General features: G+C 45.1%; 2 protein-coding genes across 2 annotated transcripts; both read left to right on the forward strand.

Annotated features, from left to right (window-relative positions):
* The first annotated feature begins 1757 nt into the window (after positions 1-1757).
* Positions 1758-15023, forward strand: cbwd (COBW domain containing). The gene is made up of 17 exons (XM_083673635.1): positions 1758-1991; positions 2107-2236; positions 2600-2720; positions 3704-3790; positions 4142-4238; positions 4962-5053; positions 6674-6733; positions 6842-6879; positions 8237-8283; positions 9068-9154; positions 9312-9356; positions 10132-10188; positions 11679-11730; positions 13068-13136; positions 13342-13407; positions 13565-13694; positions 14214-15023. Exons 3-17 carry the CDS (start codon positions 2606-2608, stop codon positions 14285-14287), a joined length of 1116 nt encoding a protein of 371 aa, XP_083529761.1. The 5' UTR covers positions 1758-1991; positions 2107-2236; positions 2600-2605; the 3' UTR covers positions 14288-15023.
* A 1771-nt stretch (positions 15024-16794) lies between these two features.
* foxd5 (forkhead box D5) lies at positions 16795-17871 on the forward strand (the record flags this gene model as incomplete). Its single annotated transcript, XM_083673994.1, has 1 exon — positions 16795-17871. One exon carries the CDS (start codon positions 16795-16797, stop codon positions 17869-17871), a length of 1077 nt encoding a protein of 358 aa, XP_083530120.1.
* Between the last annotated feature and the right edge of the window lie 478 nt (positions 17872-18349).

Consider the following 18349-nt stretch of genomic DNA (forward strand, 5'->3'; position numbering starts at 1 on the left):
CTGTGGATCAGAGCGCAGTAGGCTAGTCCCGCGTCTGTGGATCAGAGCACAGTAGGCTAGTCCCGTGTCTGTGGATCAGAGCGCAGTAGGCCAGTCCCGTGTCTGTGGATCAGAGCGCAGTAGGCTCGTCCCGCGTCTGTGGATCAGAGCGGTGCTCTGCTGTGATTGTTCCAAAATAGAACTTGCGCAACTTCGCGAGCCGCGCAGGTGAAGTATCAACATCACATGCAAGAAGAACGTCAACCAGCCTCCTCCTCAGCCTCCTCCTCAGCCTCCTCCTCAGCCTCCTCCTCAGCCTCCTCCTCAGCCTCCTCCTCAGCCTCCTCCTCAGCCTCTCAAAACGGGAGCAAGACAAGCACAGCCTATTTAAAGTCGACTCGTTAACGTTACATTTTTTTTTGAAAACTAGCGATAGCTAGCTAGTTGGGATAGCGCTAACGTCTTCCCTTCCTCAGGGAAAAGGGCTCGACATCTAGTGTTGCTTCTACTAGCAGATAGCTGTCAGCTACGGTCAGCTTTCAATCTAGGATTTTTCTTGCTAAGCGGTTTTGATATAATACATGACTGACTTATGTGGTTTATGGCTGAACTTAACGTATACGTTTAAGAAACACTATTGCTATTCAGCCATTTGTAATCTTAAAACTACTGGTGTTGACGTTAGTGCTCCACTTTTCTGTCATGTTGATTGACTAGCGGTAGCTGGTGAGGTGTCACTAGTTAGGATACGTCTCTCTTTGGAAAAAAAAGGTCGGCATCTATAAGTTACTTGAACCTGTGAATTTAGCCATTTCTCGCCAGTCCAAATACCCACAGTTGACCAAATAAATTTAATTGTAGCTCACTATTGTCACTCCAATATCTGACACTCGCAAAATGCCAAGAGGGTTACCTAGGTCCTAGGCTACTGCACCTGACAGCTGACTGACTCCTGCTGGAAAGTCAACAATAGTTGCGTTACATCTTAATGCACGCAGATGCGCATTTTCTGTAGCCGAATTTTCACGAATGCAAGATAGAATATGTGAATGAGCTGGATGGAAACGCAACCAGTGTTGGGAAGTAACTGAATACATGTATTTGGGATTAGGTATTTAGAATACAAAATTATGAGTAACTGTATTTTGTTAGTTACATTTTCATTGAGTGGTATTTAGAATACAGTTACTTTGGTCAATTGTAGGGGTTACTTTTGGAATTCTTCTTATATGAATTTCTGGGCTTTTTGAACTCAAATTCTGACATTTCTTTTGTTTTTAAATGTTTTTAAATTAAAACAAATGTTTTAATTCATAATTAATGTTTCTTGGTGAATGAGAATGTTAAGGTATTAATCTGAAAGGTAAAACCAGCGTAATTTAACCCAACGGCCTTTGTGCCCTGTCATGTGGCCTTTGTGCCCTTAAAAAAAATGTGAACGGGAAGGCCAAATGGCCTTGCCCCTAAAATGACGAAATTCCAAGCCTGGTGCGTAGTCCTCTCTGACTATATCCTAGATGAAGTGAATATTCTTGCAGTACACACAAGGGACATGAAATGTGAATCACATACTCGTGCAGTATGCAAGTATTTCGTATGTAGTAACCTCATTCTGAAAAAAAAGGTCTTGGTCTAAAGAATTTCATGATGGTGGCAACCAGCCATTCTCCAGTATCAAGACTGAAGAACACTTGTCTAGGTTGTTGTGATTGCAGTTCCTTGTTTATCTTGTAGGCGAAGAAGTCTCTAGCCGTCAGCCAGGCAGGAGAGTTGATTCCGGGCAAGCAGAGTGGCTGTCAGAGCGTCGAAACTCCAATATTCCAATAGTGTTTGGAAGAGCTATAGAAATGCACACTGCATAACAGAATATGATGCGTGGCACATATTTGAAATTGATAGGGTATTAAGGCCATGAGCAGCCCACAAGCCAAAGTTGCGTATTATTTGTATGTTGTTGATACAGGATTGGTTTTCGAAAAGAGGATCCTTTGTTTTTAGCCTGAATAGTCGTGGTAATGTAGATTCTTTTTTATTCTAATGAGCACATTTATCATTATTATTATTTATTTTGTATCCACCTACTGATAATCTGTCTCTCCGATATATCGGATTTTTATAATTCTGTAGCGGAACCATCTATTCGAATCCGGCATCACGCTCTCAGACGGAATATTGAACACTTGCACACAGACAAATCCGAAAGGAACACATGACACAAACATCAATGAAATCATCGAGGAATCAATTTTAAAATCAGGTAGCTAACGTTAGCTTGATGGCCTATGATTTCGTCGCCTTGGATATGCATATGCTTAATCAGATTGACAGTTGTCATTTCTGTTTGTGGGACTGTTTTCCAGCAGTTAGTTCGCAATGTTTCTTTTCCAGGTCTCATGTTGTTGTCGGCTAACCACTCAGCATTTCCAGATATGGCGAGCAACGATGTTTAGCTAAAGACACAATACTGTACCCTGTACGAGTCTGTTATTACCTAACTTTCCAGACAAGGCTAGCTGTGCTCGTTTTATTGTATATGAAGGTAAGTAGAGAATGATGTAGCTGACATTGACAGGTAGCTAGTTAAACGTAGCGGGGTTTTTTGTCTCTGCATACACTACAGACTACAATGGATGAAGTGTTGATTGACGAGGAGGATGACTGTCCAGAGTTGGTCCCAATCGAGAAAAATCCCAGCCTACCTGGCGAACAGATACCTGTGACCATCATCACCGGCTACCTCGGTATGACAGCCAAGACACTTCATTTCACTGACAGTCTCACATCTACAGTGCCTTCGGGAAGTATTCAGACACTTTCACTTTTTCCACATTTTGTTGTGTTATAGGCTCAATTTAAAATGGATTAAATGAAAAGAATTTGCCATCAATCCACACACAATACCCCAGAATGACAAAGCGAAAACAGTTTTTTATTTTTTTTATTTCTGTAAATTTGAAATACAGAAATACCTCATGTACATAAGTATTCAGACCCTTTGCTCTGACACTCTTAAAATTAGCTAAAATGCATTAATGTCAACAAATCGCTTAATAAGTTGAATTCCATCTTAATGCAAGGATAATAGTTAATGTCATTTTGGAATTAATATCTTTGTTTTTATAGCAAAAATATAGCAAAGGGTCCGAATATTTATGTGCATGAGGTATTTCTGTATTTAAATTTGAATAAATTTACTGAAATTTCAAAACATGTGTTTTTGCTTCGTCATTCTGGGGTATTGTGTGTGGATTCTTTTAATTGTATCCATTTTAAATTGAGTCTATGACACAACAAAATGTGGAAAAAGTGAAGGGGACTGAATACTTCCGAAGGCACTGTATGCTGATGATTAAAAAAAATACCTATTTTAGATTTTAACTGGGATATCATTGTTGTCAATGCAAATGTAATGTAATGTTGGTGAAAGTGCAGATTCAAATGGATGTTGACATTGGACAGCAATTTGTCACTCTACTGAAGATGGAACTAGAGAATACATGATAGATAGGACATGATCAAAGTTAGAGTTACCATAGTATTGTTTTCATTTATTGAATGGATTAAAATCAGTGGCCACCACCACTAAGCACTCAACTTGGTCCTGGACAGCTCACAGAGTGTGTATGCTTCTCATCCTGCACAGCACTAGGACTAGACTTCATATGAGCCTGCTTCGTCTGATATATAACAACTATAATAATTTGTTGTTATCTAATTCTTACAGGTGCTGGGAAGACAACATTGTTAAACTACATCTTAACTGAGCAACACAATAAGAGAATCGCTGTCATACTCAATGAGTTTGGAGAAGGTATTTTGTTTTTGGAGAGTCTAAAGGTGTATGTATGTGTGTGTGTGTGTGTGTGTGTGTGTGCGCGCGTGCGCGTGTGTGCGCGTGTGCATGCGTGCATAGTTCCTCACTGACTGTGTAACCCAGATGAAGTGAATATTCCTGCAGTACACACAAGCTTCCACTAGAGAGCAGCAAAACTTAGAGATGCTTAAAAAAGAGATGCAAATATTTCGTATGTAGTGCCCCATTCTGAAAAAAAGTCTTGGTCTAAAGAATTTCATGATGGTGGCAACCAGCCATTCTGCAGTATCAAGATTGATGAACACTTGTCTAGGTGGTCGTGATTGCAGTTCCTTGTTTATCCTGTAGGCAGCGCTCTGGAGAAGTCTCTAGCCGTCAGCCAGGCAGGAGAGCTGTATGAGGAATGGCTGGAGCTCAGGAACGGCTGCCTCTGCTGCTCTGTCAAGTACGTATACCCAGCGTGCATCTCAGTGGTCGAAAAAGCAACACAGTCTCCAACGGAACACGTTCTGGGGGATCGTTTCTGCAGACCAAGGAAATACGGTCTGTGTTCACGTATTATCTGGCTATGCCAGCATTTGACCACCTGTGGTGCTGAAAGATACGTCAAAAACTAAAGATACGTTGCGTAAGAGTTACGTGAATTGCAAGATAGGTTACTGAGAGTTACGTGAATTACGACTTGCGTGGCGGTTAGTCAGTATTAGGCATTAGCTTTGAGCGGTTGTGGTAAGTTGTCAGGGGAAGGCATTAGCAAATATTAGTATTAGCAACAACAGTTAGCAACAATTAGCACCAAAAAAAACCTGAGTGTCCCAAGCGTGATTTGAACCAGCAACATTCGGGTTTCAGGTCGGTGGTTCATGTACACTCTACACCACAGGTGTCAAACTCATTCCATGGAGGGCCGAGTGTCCACAGCTTTTTGCTCTTCCCATCTACTTCATTGATTTCCTACTACAGTTTCTATGAAGTGTTATGTTCAACTTAGTGAAAATACATCCTATTCATGGCGGTTTATATACAGTGCTTGCTGTAATGCCATACAGCATAATGGCCCACTAATTATTTAGTTGAAATATTGAATTTTCTGTTGAACTATAGCATTTTAAATTGATTCATTTATTACCTACTGTATACCAATCTCAACGGGCGTTCCCTCCAACAGGGACAACGGCCTGATAGCCATAGAAAACTTAATGCAGAAGAAAGGGAAGTTTGACTACATCCTTCTGGAAACCACAGGACTTGCAGATCCAGGTAAGATTAAGCACAAGACATGGTCACTTGGAAACAAAACATTTTCACACAACTTGCTTTCTGTCACCCCACCCCACCACACACACACACACACACATTATGTCTCTCATTACTTTCCATCTCACTCACAGAGGTACAATGATATATTTTCAATGTGTAACAGTAGTCTCAACAGACATAACATCACAAAACCTCACAGCTTAACCGCTAGGGTTTTAGATTTGTGACCCTGCCTGGACATTATGGTGACATGGCAGGCTTGTTTTTATAGCACATCAAGTGTAGGCCATACTCTATTTACCTGTCATTCAAGGGCAATGGTAAGATTTCAAGTCTACCTCCTGTGTCTCCAATGCAAAGTGATAGCAGGTTAGTGTCAAAATAAATCAAATGATTTATCAATAAAAGTTCATTTGAAGTGTGCGGCACCTCTTTAGGAGTCATATTTGATACGATGCACATCTCTTGCAGTTTTATCCGTCTTGTAAAAGAGATTTTAATGAGACTAACCTGGTTGAATAAAGGAGAAGTGAAATCAAGCTCAAACGAGGTCACTGAGTTGGGTTTGGTCACAGGCCTCAACTCCAAACCAGACGCATCTTAACGAGCCCATCTGAAGTTTGAACTTCTTCATACCGAGGACCAATATAACAACTGCGCACTCTGTGCGCTGTGACAGTGGCAGGTGTGTGTGTGTGTGTGTGTGTGTGTGTGTGTGTGTGTGTGTGGAATGGGGGGGGGGGGCTGGGGGAATATCTGAGAAGCCTATTACCATCAGGACAGGGCAGGGCAGGGAAGCTAAACGGCCTGATAGCTATCAGGGAAACAGAAAGGGAATCAATAAGAGGCCATTACGGGGCGAGCTGTGTGACGACCGTGGCGTGTCCATAAGTGACAGGTGTCAGTGGCCAGGCCCGCCGCCAGCCACAGCCCACTGGGCCACGCAGGCGAGGCCGACGGAGCGCGCTCAGGCCGGGACTCCCTTCACCCCTCTGCTTCGTCATTGGCCGAGACAGGCCGGTTATTGACAAGAGACAGGGCTGTCATTGGTCCAGACAGACCTGTCAGTCAGAGAGGTCCCAGGGGACTGGCCCCTCCCGTGGAGGGAGAGGGCTGGACGGGTGTGTGTGTGGCCATGCTATTCACAAACAATGTTTTCATTACTCTCCTATCAAATATTTACAATGCTTTCTTATTCTCGCCTGACAGATTAGACAAAAGTGCATTATGTGAACAAGCTGGGCTTGCCACAGTGACATAGGGTACTGGAATAACTGCCTTCACAGAAAAATAGAAACAAACCAAATATACCTATGGGGACAAAAACAATTGAAAGCTTCACAAATGAGTTGTATCTGGTCTACAGAGTTCTAGCGGGTAGAAGTGAAACCCGACGTGTCTTCCTGAGTGTGGGTGCAGGCTGAGAGTGTAATGTTTGGTAAATGTTGAGTCTTCAGATGTCGTTACAGTTTCTTCCTCTTTTACTCCTAACGATGGAAAGCTACACATAGAGAGTGTCTGTGTCTCTGGTTTTACAAGCTCTGTCTGTCTGTTATTAATGCAGCTGTTGTGTTGACAGATATGCAGGATGTTAAGGGTCTGTTTACCTCCCTCGATCAGGTGCTGTGGCGTCCATGTTCTGGGTTGATGCTGAACTAGGAAGCGAGATCTATTTGGATGGTGAGAAATCTGTGTGTGTGTGTGTGTGTGTGTGTGTGTGTGTGTGTGTGTGTGTGTGTGTGTGTGTGTGTGTGCGCGCCCTTAACACATGTGTTTATTTGTTCTCAGGTATTGTCACAGTCATTGATGCAAAGTACGGACTGCAGGTGGGTCCTTGTTCCTCCAAACGCTCTCACTCAATATGCAAAACGAGAGGCTTAAGACTCTTCTTTCCCCGAACCTCTGAACCTTTGACATTTTCTTATTTGTCCAGAAGGAATTGAGATTCCAACCTCCCCTCTGAACCCCAACACACACACACACACACACACACACACACACACACACACACCTCCCCCCCCTCCCCAACAACACAAAAGCCTTTAAAACACGTTGGAGAGGAGGAACAGGGCGAGTGACACCTGGATAATGGGCTCTAATCTGAAGGTGTCATGCTTGGTGAGGCGACACGCTCACTCATGGCCCTAGGAGCTGCCTCTGCCTCGGACCTGGGTGGATCACAGAGGCGGGGGTGGGGGTGGGGGAAGGCAGAGGTGGAGAGGGGGTGGGCAGAAAAGAAGGGAGAGAAATGGATAGATAGAGGTAGGGAGGTGGAGGGAGAAGAGGCTGATTGAAACTGAAGGGGTAATTGATATCAGAGCAAATCACGCTAATAGGACTGTCACCCCCTCCCCCCACACCCCCTCCCCCACCACTCTCTCTCTCTCTTTCTCTTCCTCATCTGTCCCCTGAAATAGTTCTCTGATTCTAGGTGTGATTACAACTCGAGCCCCAGGCCTCACACTCTCAAGGCCTGAGAATGGCTGAGGGTTGAGGCGGGTTATGGAGGTGGTGGGGGTGGGGGTGGAGGGAGAGGGAGAGGTGGATGCTCATTCTGTTTAGTTTTTGATATAAATCCCTCACCCAGGCTGAGGCCGTCCAAGTAGGCCTGTCGAGGGACGCTCACTGACAGGTTGATGTTTATGGGTCAGGTTACGGGCTGGCAGTCCCTGCTCCCTCCGTTATTACATATTTACCTCAGGAGATGGGAATCGTAGTTCTCTCCGTCTCTGACACTGGGGCTGGATACGACAGAAAGTAGACAGAGAACGGTGGTCGCCATGGTTTCAGATGTTTAGCGAGTGATGTGTGTCTCTTCAGATTGAGTCGGTGCGCGTCGTGCGCGATTCGTTTCATTTGGGGAGTTGTCACCGTTTCTGTCGGCTGTGATATGATAATGGATGAAATAGAGGGGTTTGGTCGTGTGATGGTGTTGGTAATAGGAAGGACAGCCGTGGGCCTTTACCTGGAGAGAAAACACTCACCGGGTCCACATCAAATGCTGTTTAAATGAAGGTATCAAAATGAAATCTAGCTGACAGTTGATGATGGCTAAGTAGCATTAATATATATCACAGCATTAATTAGAGATTTTAGGAAGGTCATGTTTACAGATGGTCGGACTTGTTTCCGCTGACTTCACACTCTCCCCCCCCCCCCCCCTCTCTTTCTCTCTCTTTGTAGCATCTGACAGAAGAGAAACCAGAGGGACTGGTCAACGAGGCAGCCAGGTATGCAGAGAATTCTATTGAACTCACTTCAATTAGCTTTATTTTCATGAAATACACTCGTAAATATGACCATTAGTGCTCTGTCTGTCTCCCTCTCTCCCTGTCTGTCTCCCTCTCTCCCTCCCTCCCTCCCTCCCCCCCTCTCTCTCCCTCCCTCCCCCCCTCTCTCTCCCTCCCTCCCTCCCTCTCTCTCTCTCTCTCTCTCCCTCCCCCTCTCTCTCCCTCCCTCCCTCTCTCTCTCCCTCCCCCTCTCTCTCCCTCCCTCCCTCCCCCTCTCTCTCTCTCTCCCCCCCTCTCTCTCCCTCCCTCCCTCCCTCTCTCTCTCTCCCTCCCTCCCCCTCTCTCTCTCTCTCCCCCCCTCTCCCTCCCTCCCTCTCTCTCTCTCTCCCACCAGTTGACTGGTGTTGTTGTTGATCAAACAGAGAGACAGAGGAATGTGGGAAGAGAAGAGGAATGCTCAGACCTTCTCCTCTGTGTGTGTGTGTGTGTGTGTGTTTGTGTTTTCGTCACTAACAAAATATTGGTCCCATTTGAGAGTGGCACGTCCTGTACCCTGCCACCCACACACCCACCCCAGGGGGCACCTGACAGTGACGGGAGCAGTTTGGGAACACCAGGGGCCAGAATGGTCCAATTGGATATTTTGATGGATTTGGATTTTTAGTTTTTTTGGGATGAACGGACACGTGTTCTAACATATTAGGACAAAAAAAACAAAAAAACATTTCATAGACGATTCTATCACTCATTTGCTGTTGTTGTTGTTGTTGTTGTTTATTTGTAGGCAGATTGCCCTGGCTGACCTGACCATCATTAATAAGACAGACCTGGTGACTGAGGAGGAGCTGGGCCAACTCAGAGACACCGTCAGGTGAAGACCAGGGACACTTTATTCCAATACACTGTGTTTCTGTCACGATAACCAAGTGCCTGTCTGTATCAAATCTTCTGCTCAGATGGTTCATTGTTATAATAGACAGACAGATAGTTTTCTAAGTGGTGATGAGTGTCTTTCCCTCCGTCTTCAGGTCAATAAACGCTCTCGTCAGGACTCTGGAGACTCAGAAGTCAAGGCAGGTTCATTTGACTTAAATTATTATGTTTCTGTGATGACACACAAAGGTTCCAAAAACTGCCGACCCTCTGCCTACACAAACACAACCCTCCTGTCCCGGGGTATCCAGTTACCCACAAACCTCTGCTCTCTGACCCCTCTCTGATGTCCCACCAGGCACCACCCGTTCTGTGTGTGTGTGTGTGTGTCCATTCCCCCCTCTCAAGCACTTGAGTCATATTATTGGACACAGACAGGTTCTGGGTCTTGAAAGCAGTCGTCTCTGTGTGTATCAAAGTCGGGGTGTGTCTGTCTGCTCCACTCTGCTGCCCAGTGAGTCCATACCACAGATGAAAGGCACAGGGCACCGAGGGGTTAATCACAAACACAACTCCTCTGATGTAGACATAGTTCTCTGTGGAACCGTCTCAAAGGGTTAAAAAAATAAATAATAATAATAATAATAAAAAAGACTCCAGCAGGGTTGGTGTCAATTTCTTTTCAGCCAGTTCAGAGAGTGAATTGAAAGTCCAGTTCAAGAATGAAAAATCTGTTAAAAAAATAAAAAATGTAAGTATTATTAATGAATTACATTAAATTAGATATAATCAACTATAATCATCTCAGTGTAATGGACCCTAACCCAGCATTGATCCCCTGTTGAATCACTGTGGCTAGCTATTATAACAATGATGCACCGGTAGTACTTAATACAATCAGCACGGTTGGTATGTTTGCATAATGTGTGTCATAATGAAACCCAACTGTCACTGATATTGACTGTCTGTCTCCAGGGTGGACCTATCCCAAGTGCTAGACCTGCATTCCTTCGACAGCAAGGACGGAGCAAAGTAAGCATGCCCCATTGTACAGACACGGTACATGATGATGTGTGGTGCTGTCTTGTCTTGTCTTGTCTCATTGCTGTCTCATGACAGCATCCGTTGGTGAATGTAGAGCTCCCCACCGTCCTGTACTGGAAACAAACTCCACCAACCTCTGGTGTGGCGTTAAAAGGACCAACCTCTGTGGTGTGTCGTTAAAAGGACCAACCTCTGTGGTGTGGTGTTAAAAGGACCAACCTCTGTGGTGTAGAGTTATAAGGACCAACCTCTGTGGTGTGGCGTTAAAAGGATCTTGTATCATGTTGTGCAGTCTGGATATGAGTTGGAAGGATATGAACTTAACCTCCTCTGTTATATGATTCTTTCCATCCTGGGGGTGTGACGTGTGTACAGTATGTGATTGGCTGTTCATACCAGTTGGCATAGTCTTAATGCTACTGCAATACTACTACTAGTACTACTACTACTACTACTACAAGCAACACACTCACTCGAAAGAGTGGAGTACTGAATCCTTGTAAATATTGTCCATGAACAAACACTAGGAGAAAGCTCATCTGAAGATGGACTTCAGAGTTGTATTATGACAAACAGTTTTGATTGATTGTTCCATGCCCCTCAACAGTGAGCGGTGCAGCAGACTGAGGTGTTGTCGTTTACCATGTTTTGGTGTTGTTTACCAGACCTGACTGTAGGGATGCCTGTGTCAGACCCGGAGGGGGTCCCTCTATTGTCAGTCAAATTCTCATCACATGAATGGTGGTCAGTGTAAAACCTCCCATCACATGAATGGTGGTCAGTGTAAAACCTCCCATCACATGAATGGTAGTCAGTGTAAAACCTCCCATCACATGAATGGAGTCAGTAGTAACTTCCTAAACCCACATGAAGTACTGTAGAGTTTCCCATACAGCTGCAGAGGATTAGTTCTGTGTGTGTGTGTCTGTGTGTCTGTGTGTGTGTGTGTGTGTGTGTGTGTGTGTGTGTGTGTGTGTGTGTGTGTAAGAGAGAGAGAGTGTGAGTGTGTGTGAGGAGTCTTTAAAGACACATGTCCACACAGATTGACACCCCTCCCCGGCTCCCCCCGGCCCCCCTCCTAAAGCACACATCGGCTGTTTGAAGCGGCCCCCCGCTGCCCCGCTTGTGTGGTAGCTAGCTGCTAACAGCAGAGAAGGGCTAAAGCTGCAGGACAACGTTTGTCCTCCTTGTGAGGTCAGGGAGGGAGGGGGGGACGGACGGGGGGGAGGGGGGGAGGGAGGGGGTGAGGGGGGAGGATTGCTGTTCACCCACCGCTCATCTCCCGTCTCACCTCTTTTCAGTTCCCCAACACACACACACACACATACATGCACGCACGCACACACACACACTCCCCGATACAGTAGATAACTCCAGACCGCAGATCCCCGACTGCAATCCAACTCAGATTTTACATTTATAGTTTGCCAATGAATGATCAGTGTCTTTATACCTCATCTTTTTGTTCTTTCTTACAGTTTAGCAGAGAAGCTGCAGCTCGTCAAGTCGACAAGACCACATCTTGACAAGGTAGTACATTTATTTTTTTTGTGTGCAAAATCAGTCATTTCTGCCTTTAGGGACAGTATGATCAATAATTGCAGTTAAGGAAGTACTACCTGTGTGTGTGTGTGTGTGTGTGTGTGTGTGTGTGTGTGTGTGTGTGTGTGTGTGTGTGTGTGTGTGTGTGTGTGTGTGTGTGTGTGTGTGTGTGTGGCCACTTTATGCATTGTGCTAGGGAGCTGTACTTCCCTGGGGCAGTTTTTTTGCCCTTCATGCCCTCAGGAGATGACACAGTAGTGAAAAGCCCCACCCTTGTCAACTTTTTGTGCTGTGGTCTGTTGTAAAGCTTTTGATGTCGTCTTTTTGTTGTTGTGACCCACCAAATAAACACAACTAATGTCTGTACCAGCCTGGGCCCGGTCATTGGTGGTTGGGTCAGAGCGATCTTCTGACCTGGTCATGAGCCATCGTCAGGGCCACCACAGGGCGCAACATTCCGGAAGGTTCAGACAGAGAAACAGATGATGTAGAACATGATACGGAGTCCTGTCTAGAGTATGCTAGCTGTCTTGGTAGGCTGCTGGAGTGTGATGTTGGGACTGTATGCTTGGCAGTGATCTACAGGTATTTTATCCATACGTCACAGCATTTACCACAGGACGGGGGGCGGGGCGGGGCGGGGGGGGGGGGTCTGTATTGTCATCTGTTCTCACCAGGTCCCCTTTCCCGCATGAGGCTCAACTGCCCTTGCCCCCCCCCCCCCCCACCACCACCCCACCCTTATCCCCCGTAGGGCCAATCCCCTCTTTAGTTGCCCTTTTCATGCAAATTAGTGTGCTGTTTTTCTGTTGTTATACCAAATAAAAAAAGGAAGTGTGTAACCTTAACACTTCCACACAATGCCCTAAATATCTGCAAAGTGCCCTTTTAATGCTGTAAGGAAGTATACTGGGGAGGGAGGGAGGGAGGGAGAGAGGGAGAGGGGGGGGGGGGGGGGGCAGATAAAGATGGGTGTTGAGGCTGGTGTAGGGTGGTGTAGGGTGCCTCTGATAAGAATTGTGTTTTTTGAAACATTCATTGACAAAGTCATCAACAGCACTTCAACTGTGGCGTTAAGATGCCCCTGGTTTGAATGTGGAACCAACCGCAGGAGCAGATTTTAGCATGGTCTGGTATCCTCAAACATCGTGTATGCAAAGATTGAGAATCTTACGGGTCCTCACCATTTTAGGGTGCAGATATCACAAATGTGGTTTGCTTGGTAATCCTTTCATGGGTGAACACCAGTCCACACTGGTTCAATGTTTGTCAACAACCTATCTACAGTACCTGACAATGTACTGGACTGTGTTGATCATTTCCAGAGTATCCTGACCGTGACGTTTGAAGTTGCTGGGAGTCTTTCAGAGGATGTCTTAAATGTGTTCATCCAGGTACATTTAATACAATAATTAATGATGGAAATTGTAACACGGGTATTGGTGTGTAAAGGCTTTGTTTCTTTTCTGAGGAGAGCCACTGTGCTTAAAACACGTGTATACCTCCAACACAAATAAAGACCTCACAAACACTTTTGTTTTTGACCTTTGCCACATTTGGACGTGTGTAATTCCCCTCCTTTTCTGGTGTTCTTTTCAGAACCTTCTGTGGGAGAAGATATTCAAGAACAAGGCAGGACTGGCCATGGATGTCATACGCTTAAAGGTTAGACGCTTCGCTCAGCCTCAACGGTGGTTTTCACTAATCGTTGCTTTATGATCCAGACTGCGTTGGTGTGTTGCTCAACTAATTGTGTGTCTGTGTGTGTGTCTGTGTGTGTGTCTGTGTGTGTCTGTGTGTGTGTCTGTGTGCTGCTCCCTAGGGGATTGTGTCTGTTGCAGATAAAGCCAACCAGATGATGATCCAGGGGGTTCACGAGCTCTACGAACTGGACGAGACCCCACGGGTGTGGGGCGAGACGGAGCCAAGGATCAACCGCCTGGTCTTCATAGGTGAGGTCACGCCTTCTCCCAATGTTTTCTTTTTTCTTTTTCTTTTTTTTACTGTTTTCTATACCCCTTCAGATTTGCATCACGTGTGTGTCTAAGCACTACACTCAACAAAGCCTCTGTGGCTCAGTTGGTAGAGCATGGTGGGTTTGATACCTGCTGGGACCATATATACTGAAATGTATGCACTCACTGCAATGTAAGTCGCTTTGGATAAAAGCGTCAGCTAAATGGCGTATATATATATACAGTACCAGTCAAAAGTTTGGACACACCTTGCCAAGAGTGGCGACTTTGAAGCATCTAAAATATAAAACATATTCTTTTTTGTTTACTACATAAATCCATGTGTTCCTTCATAGTTTTGATGTCTTCAATATTAATCTACAATGTAGAAAATAATAAAAAATAAAGAAAAACCATTGAATGAGAAGGTGTGTCCAAACTTTTGACTGGTACTGTATATGTATTTATATATATATATAAAGCCATGCCATCTCATCCTCCATCTCTCCCCTACAGGCAGAAACCTTGACAGAGAGATTCTACAGGAACAGTTCATCTCCACAGTATTACAGGGGGGAGACAGGAAGTAGACATGACCCCCCCACCCCTCCAGTGTCCTCATGGTAGACTATTCTAGTTTCTCTGCTATACGCCACGTGAGGACAGACTGGACTGTACCATTACCCGAGGCCATCCCCATATCCTAGGAGTGTGCCACTTCAGTCGCGCAGGACCGCAAACATTTGGGATTTTGTACTAACCATGACTGTGCGCCAGAACTCCAGTTCCCAAGCAGCTTAGCGACTTGTATGTTTTGTGTTCACACAACACACAGAGTTAAATGTTAAGACTCTTAACACTTAATTGATGCCTCTGATGTGTGTAAGGAAACATCAAATGAGTTTCTCGGGGGACTTAGCCCGTTAATGCCATTGACCATGTCATTAGACTGACTTCCCTCCACCCTCCAATCAACCACTGTTAAACTTTTTTTTGAGAAAGATAAAACTTGACACAATAGAACATACTGTAATGTTCTCTGTAAATTGTTTGGATCAGATTGCCTTAAAAAATAATAATAAGCAACTCATTGAAATTGAGTGTGATACAAAACGATTGAGGTGTTGAAAATAGCTGAAAAACGTGTTTTAGGTCTTCGTTTAATTTAGGTCAAGGGTGACACATGCTTTTATCAATGCTTCCCACATCCAGGTTCATACAAAATTAAGCTGCTTTGTAAATGGCACACACGCTTGATGGACTTCATGCATTTTGTCTTTGATAGATATTGTTGGGTTGTTTAAATTATTGAAATAAAGAATTGCTAAGTAATATTTCATCGATGTTTCTTATTTACTGCTCCAGAAAAGACGGGCGTTCCATGCATTTTAAGGAAGAAATTAACCGACTGTTTTGGTGTAGTAGCTGACTATTTTGTTGCATTCCTACACATAAATGTTGAATTGATATCAACAATGAAACATGTTTCTGTAGGACGTGTTACACTAAGGTGCGTAAATCGTACTTCACAAGGTGCGTAAAACGCTCCGGGGGGGGGGGGGTCTCTGAATATTGCCTGAATAATTGGTATTGAAATGGTCGTTTTCATCCATTTCTTTATAGATTTGATAACCATTAGTTTACACATATGTGCAATTATGTGTTGTAAATGTAATGTTATTTCCAAAAGTCTAATATGTAATTGTGTCACATTCATTTTGCGTCTACAGGGTTCTTGATATGAGCTGGTTTGACTTGGTCATTTGTTATTTCAGGGCTTAATTGCCGCCATTAGTGCATTTAGAATCGGTTTGTATGCTGAGTCCTCAGAACTCCTCACGTCCCGAGAACACACATACGTGAGGAAACGGGTGGGGTCTTCCCAACGTCTACATTTGCAATGGAGATGGGTGTTCCGTGAACGGTTTTTAACACATCCGCGCTCTGGGCCGGTTTGCTTTGAGGATGGCTGGAACCATTCAACCCAAGACCATAAAACTCGGCCAGGCCCCGTAGCCCTAAGCGCACCGTGCAGCTGCGCCGTTTCCTACCCGATTCTGATGCTGATCGCCTCGTTAAGGCGGCTCTATAGCCGCTTTTCTCCCGCGGCCGCGGGGAGCCGTGCCACGGCCATTTTCATGGTCACACCACCTGCGGGCATCCCGAGGTGGCAAACTAAACGAAACCGCGGGGGTCTAAGGGGAAACGCTGCGTTTCTTATCAGGGGTTAGGCGTGGTGTTAAAACACTCCAGCATATTCCACCACCAGCCGCGCAACTGTGCTCCTGTATTCTCTAGCGGGCGGAGGCCCTGAGATACTTTTAGCAGGCCTAATTGAACAGGAAATGTCTCCAAGGTTCAAAGTAAACTTTGTATCCTCTCTAGGTTTATCAAAGCAGTAAATAAAGTTGCATGTAATACAAACGCCCACATTTTGGAAAGCTTGTGTATGCGTTAAGTGTTATCATTGTATGTTTGATAGGCTATATATCTGATGATATGGTAGGTAAATTCTTCGATAGTCTATCGCAGGCATATCCATATAGGCCTATTTGAGAAATATTGATAATGCAGTGGTAGGCATACCATTAATTATAAATAGTTTAGCCTACAATAAACACACTTTTATCTGGCTTTATTAATGTTTGTCCTTTTTGCTCTTAAGTAGGCTATTAATTAATATTGGTACATAACATTTAGGCCTAGGCCTATTCACTCGACGATACCTCAACAACGTTAAGTGTCTGCATAAGTAGATCAATTAGCATTTAGGATTCCCCTCGCAATAGCTTTCCCCCACCTGCCTGCTTGTCTGGCCCGACTCCCCGCGGCTAGGGGCTACTCTGATAGGCTTGAGTATGAATGGGACCGGCGTGGGGGGCCACAACCCAACCCGCCCCCCATAAAAACCCCAAGCTCCCACTGTCACGACAAACAGGTTGGCCACAAACACTCAGACAGGCAGGGCTGAGGAAAACCGGAGACATCCATCTCCAGTTGCTGTTGTAGTTACGCATTTACGCATCTATGTTGCGCTTTTACGCGTAGACATACTGTGGTATAATTAAGCTTTTACGCGTCTTTGGACATTCCAGCCATGACCCTTTCTAATGAGTTTGAAGCGTCCCAGCAGGCTGGCTTACCCCTGGAAGACGATGAGATAGACATAGTGGGAGAGGACGAGCCTCTCCATGCTCAGCTCCGACTTTACCGAACCGAGAGCGCCACGGAGCCGGGCTCCTCTGCCGAGTCCAGCGCCGAACTCGACTGCTCCGAGTTCGACTCGTCCGGGGAGAGTGAGAACAGTTTCTGCGCAGACGCACCTTCATCCGGGGGACCCCAGAGCGGTTCGGTGAAGCCCCCGTACTCCTACATTGCTCTCATCACTATGGCAATCCTGCAGAGCCCACTGAAGAAATTGACGCTGAGCGGCATCTGCGACTTCATCAGCAACAAGTTCCCCTATTACCGGGAGAAGTTCCCGGCGTGGCAGAACTCCATCAGGCACAACCTGTCACTCAATGATTGCTTTATCAAGATTCCGAGGGAACCGGGAAATCCAGGCAAGGGCAACTACTGGTCTCTGGACCCGGCGTCTGAGGACATGTTCGACAATGGAAGCTTTCTCCGGCGCAGGAAGAGGTTCAAAAGAAACCAGCCGGAGTACGTGAAAGACGGACTTATGTTTTACCCAAACTTCAGCTGTTACCGACCATACGGGCGACCGTACTGCGTACAGGGCCAGGTGAGCACACCGGCCGCCCCCATTCGGTATATGCCCCTTCAGGAAGGGGTAGTGTTGCCCCCTTCCTCGTACCTACCCTACCCGAGTTTAACCAGTCACGGGAAGGTCAGTGGCCCAAAAGAGCTCACTATGCAACTTTGCGCGGCAACACCTGTGGAACGAAAGCCTGCGCGCGACACACGGGTGAAGTGTTCTTTCAGCATCGACAGTATCATGAGCAAAACCTCTTCAACAGTCCCTCAGAACACGAATCTTTACAACCAGAACCCTCAATGTGCTATTGAATATGGCCATCTTCTCACGGGCCCCGCTACCTGTTTGGTTCCGAGCTTTCCTCCAGTTCCAAGGACTCCATTCTGCCCAACAACTGCAATGTTGAGCGCGGTTTCGTCCATAACAGAAACTGTCCAATTATACCCCCGCTGTTGAAGACTTGGTGCGTTCGCTTCAGCCAAGGAAACTTTTCCGTATCTGTAGAAAAGTGTTTTCCATATGAAATTACAAACAAAAAAAAATCAAAGCACATTGACGCATTTCTCAAAGAAATGTTTTAACTGCATGTTATTTATGTACATTCAAAGTTGAGTAATGAAATTAATGTAGATAAGAATACTGATAATATATTTGTTATATTTGTTGTATAAATGTTACAGTGCAACCACGGTGGATTGACCAGTTGTTGAAAATACATGCCATTTTTGTGATGTTTCTTTGGACCTGTTGAAAATAAAAAAAATACTATCACATATTTATGCAATGTTTTTTTCACCTCAGTTTGATTACACATTGACCGTGACTCCATATGATGCCTTATTTGACCTTTATCAAGATTTTTTGTAGCCACACTTATTAAGACATTAGAGTAACATGAGAATTATGCGTCTGAACACATTCACTCTAATAATTA

The sequence above is a fragment of the Argentina silus genome (genome assembly GCF_951799395.1).
Source record: "Argentina silus genome assembly, chromosome: 7".
Lineage (NCBI taxonomy): Eukaryota > Metazoa > Chordata > Actinopteri > Argentiniformes > Argentinidae > Argentina > Argentina silus.

Coding starts and splice junctions, on each gene's coding strand:
- cbwd (XM_083673635.1), top strand. CDS start 2,606: ATGGATGAAGTGTTGATTGACGAGGAGGATGACTGTCCAGAGTTGGTC. Junction 6,880..8,236: donor ATGCAAAGTACGGACTGCAG/GTGGGTCCTTGT, acceptor CTCTCTTTGTAG/CATCTGACAGAAGAGAAACC. Junction 8,284..9,067: donor CTGGTCAACGAGGCAGCCAG/GTATGCAGAGAA, acceptor GTTTATTTGTAG/GCAGATTGCCCTGGCTGACC.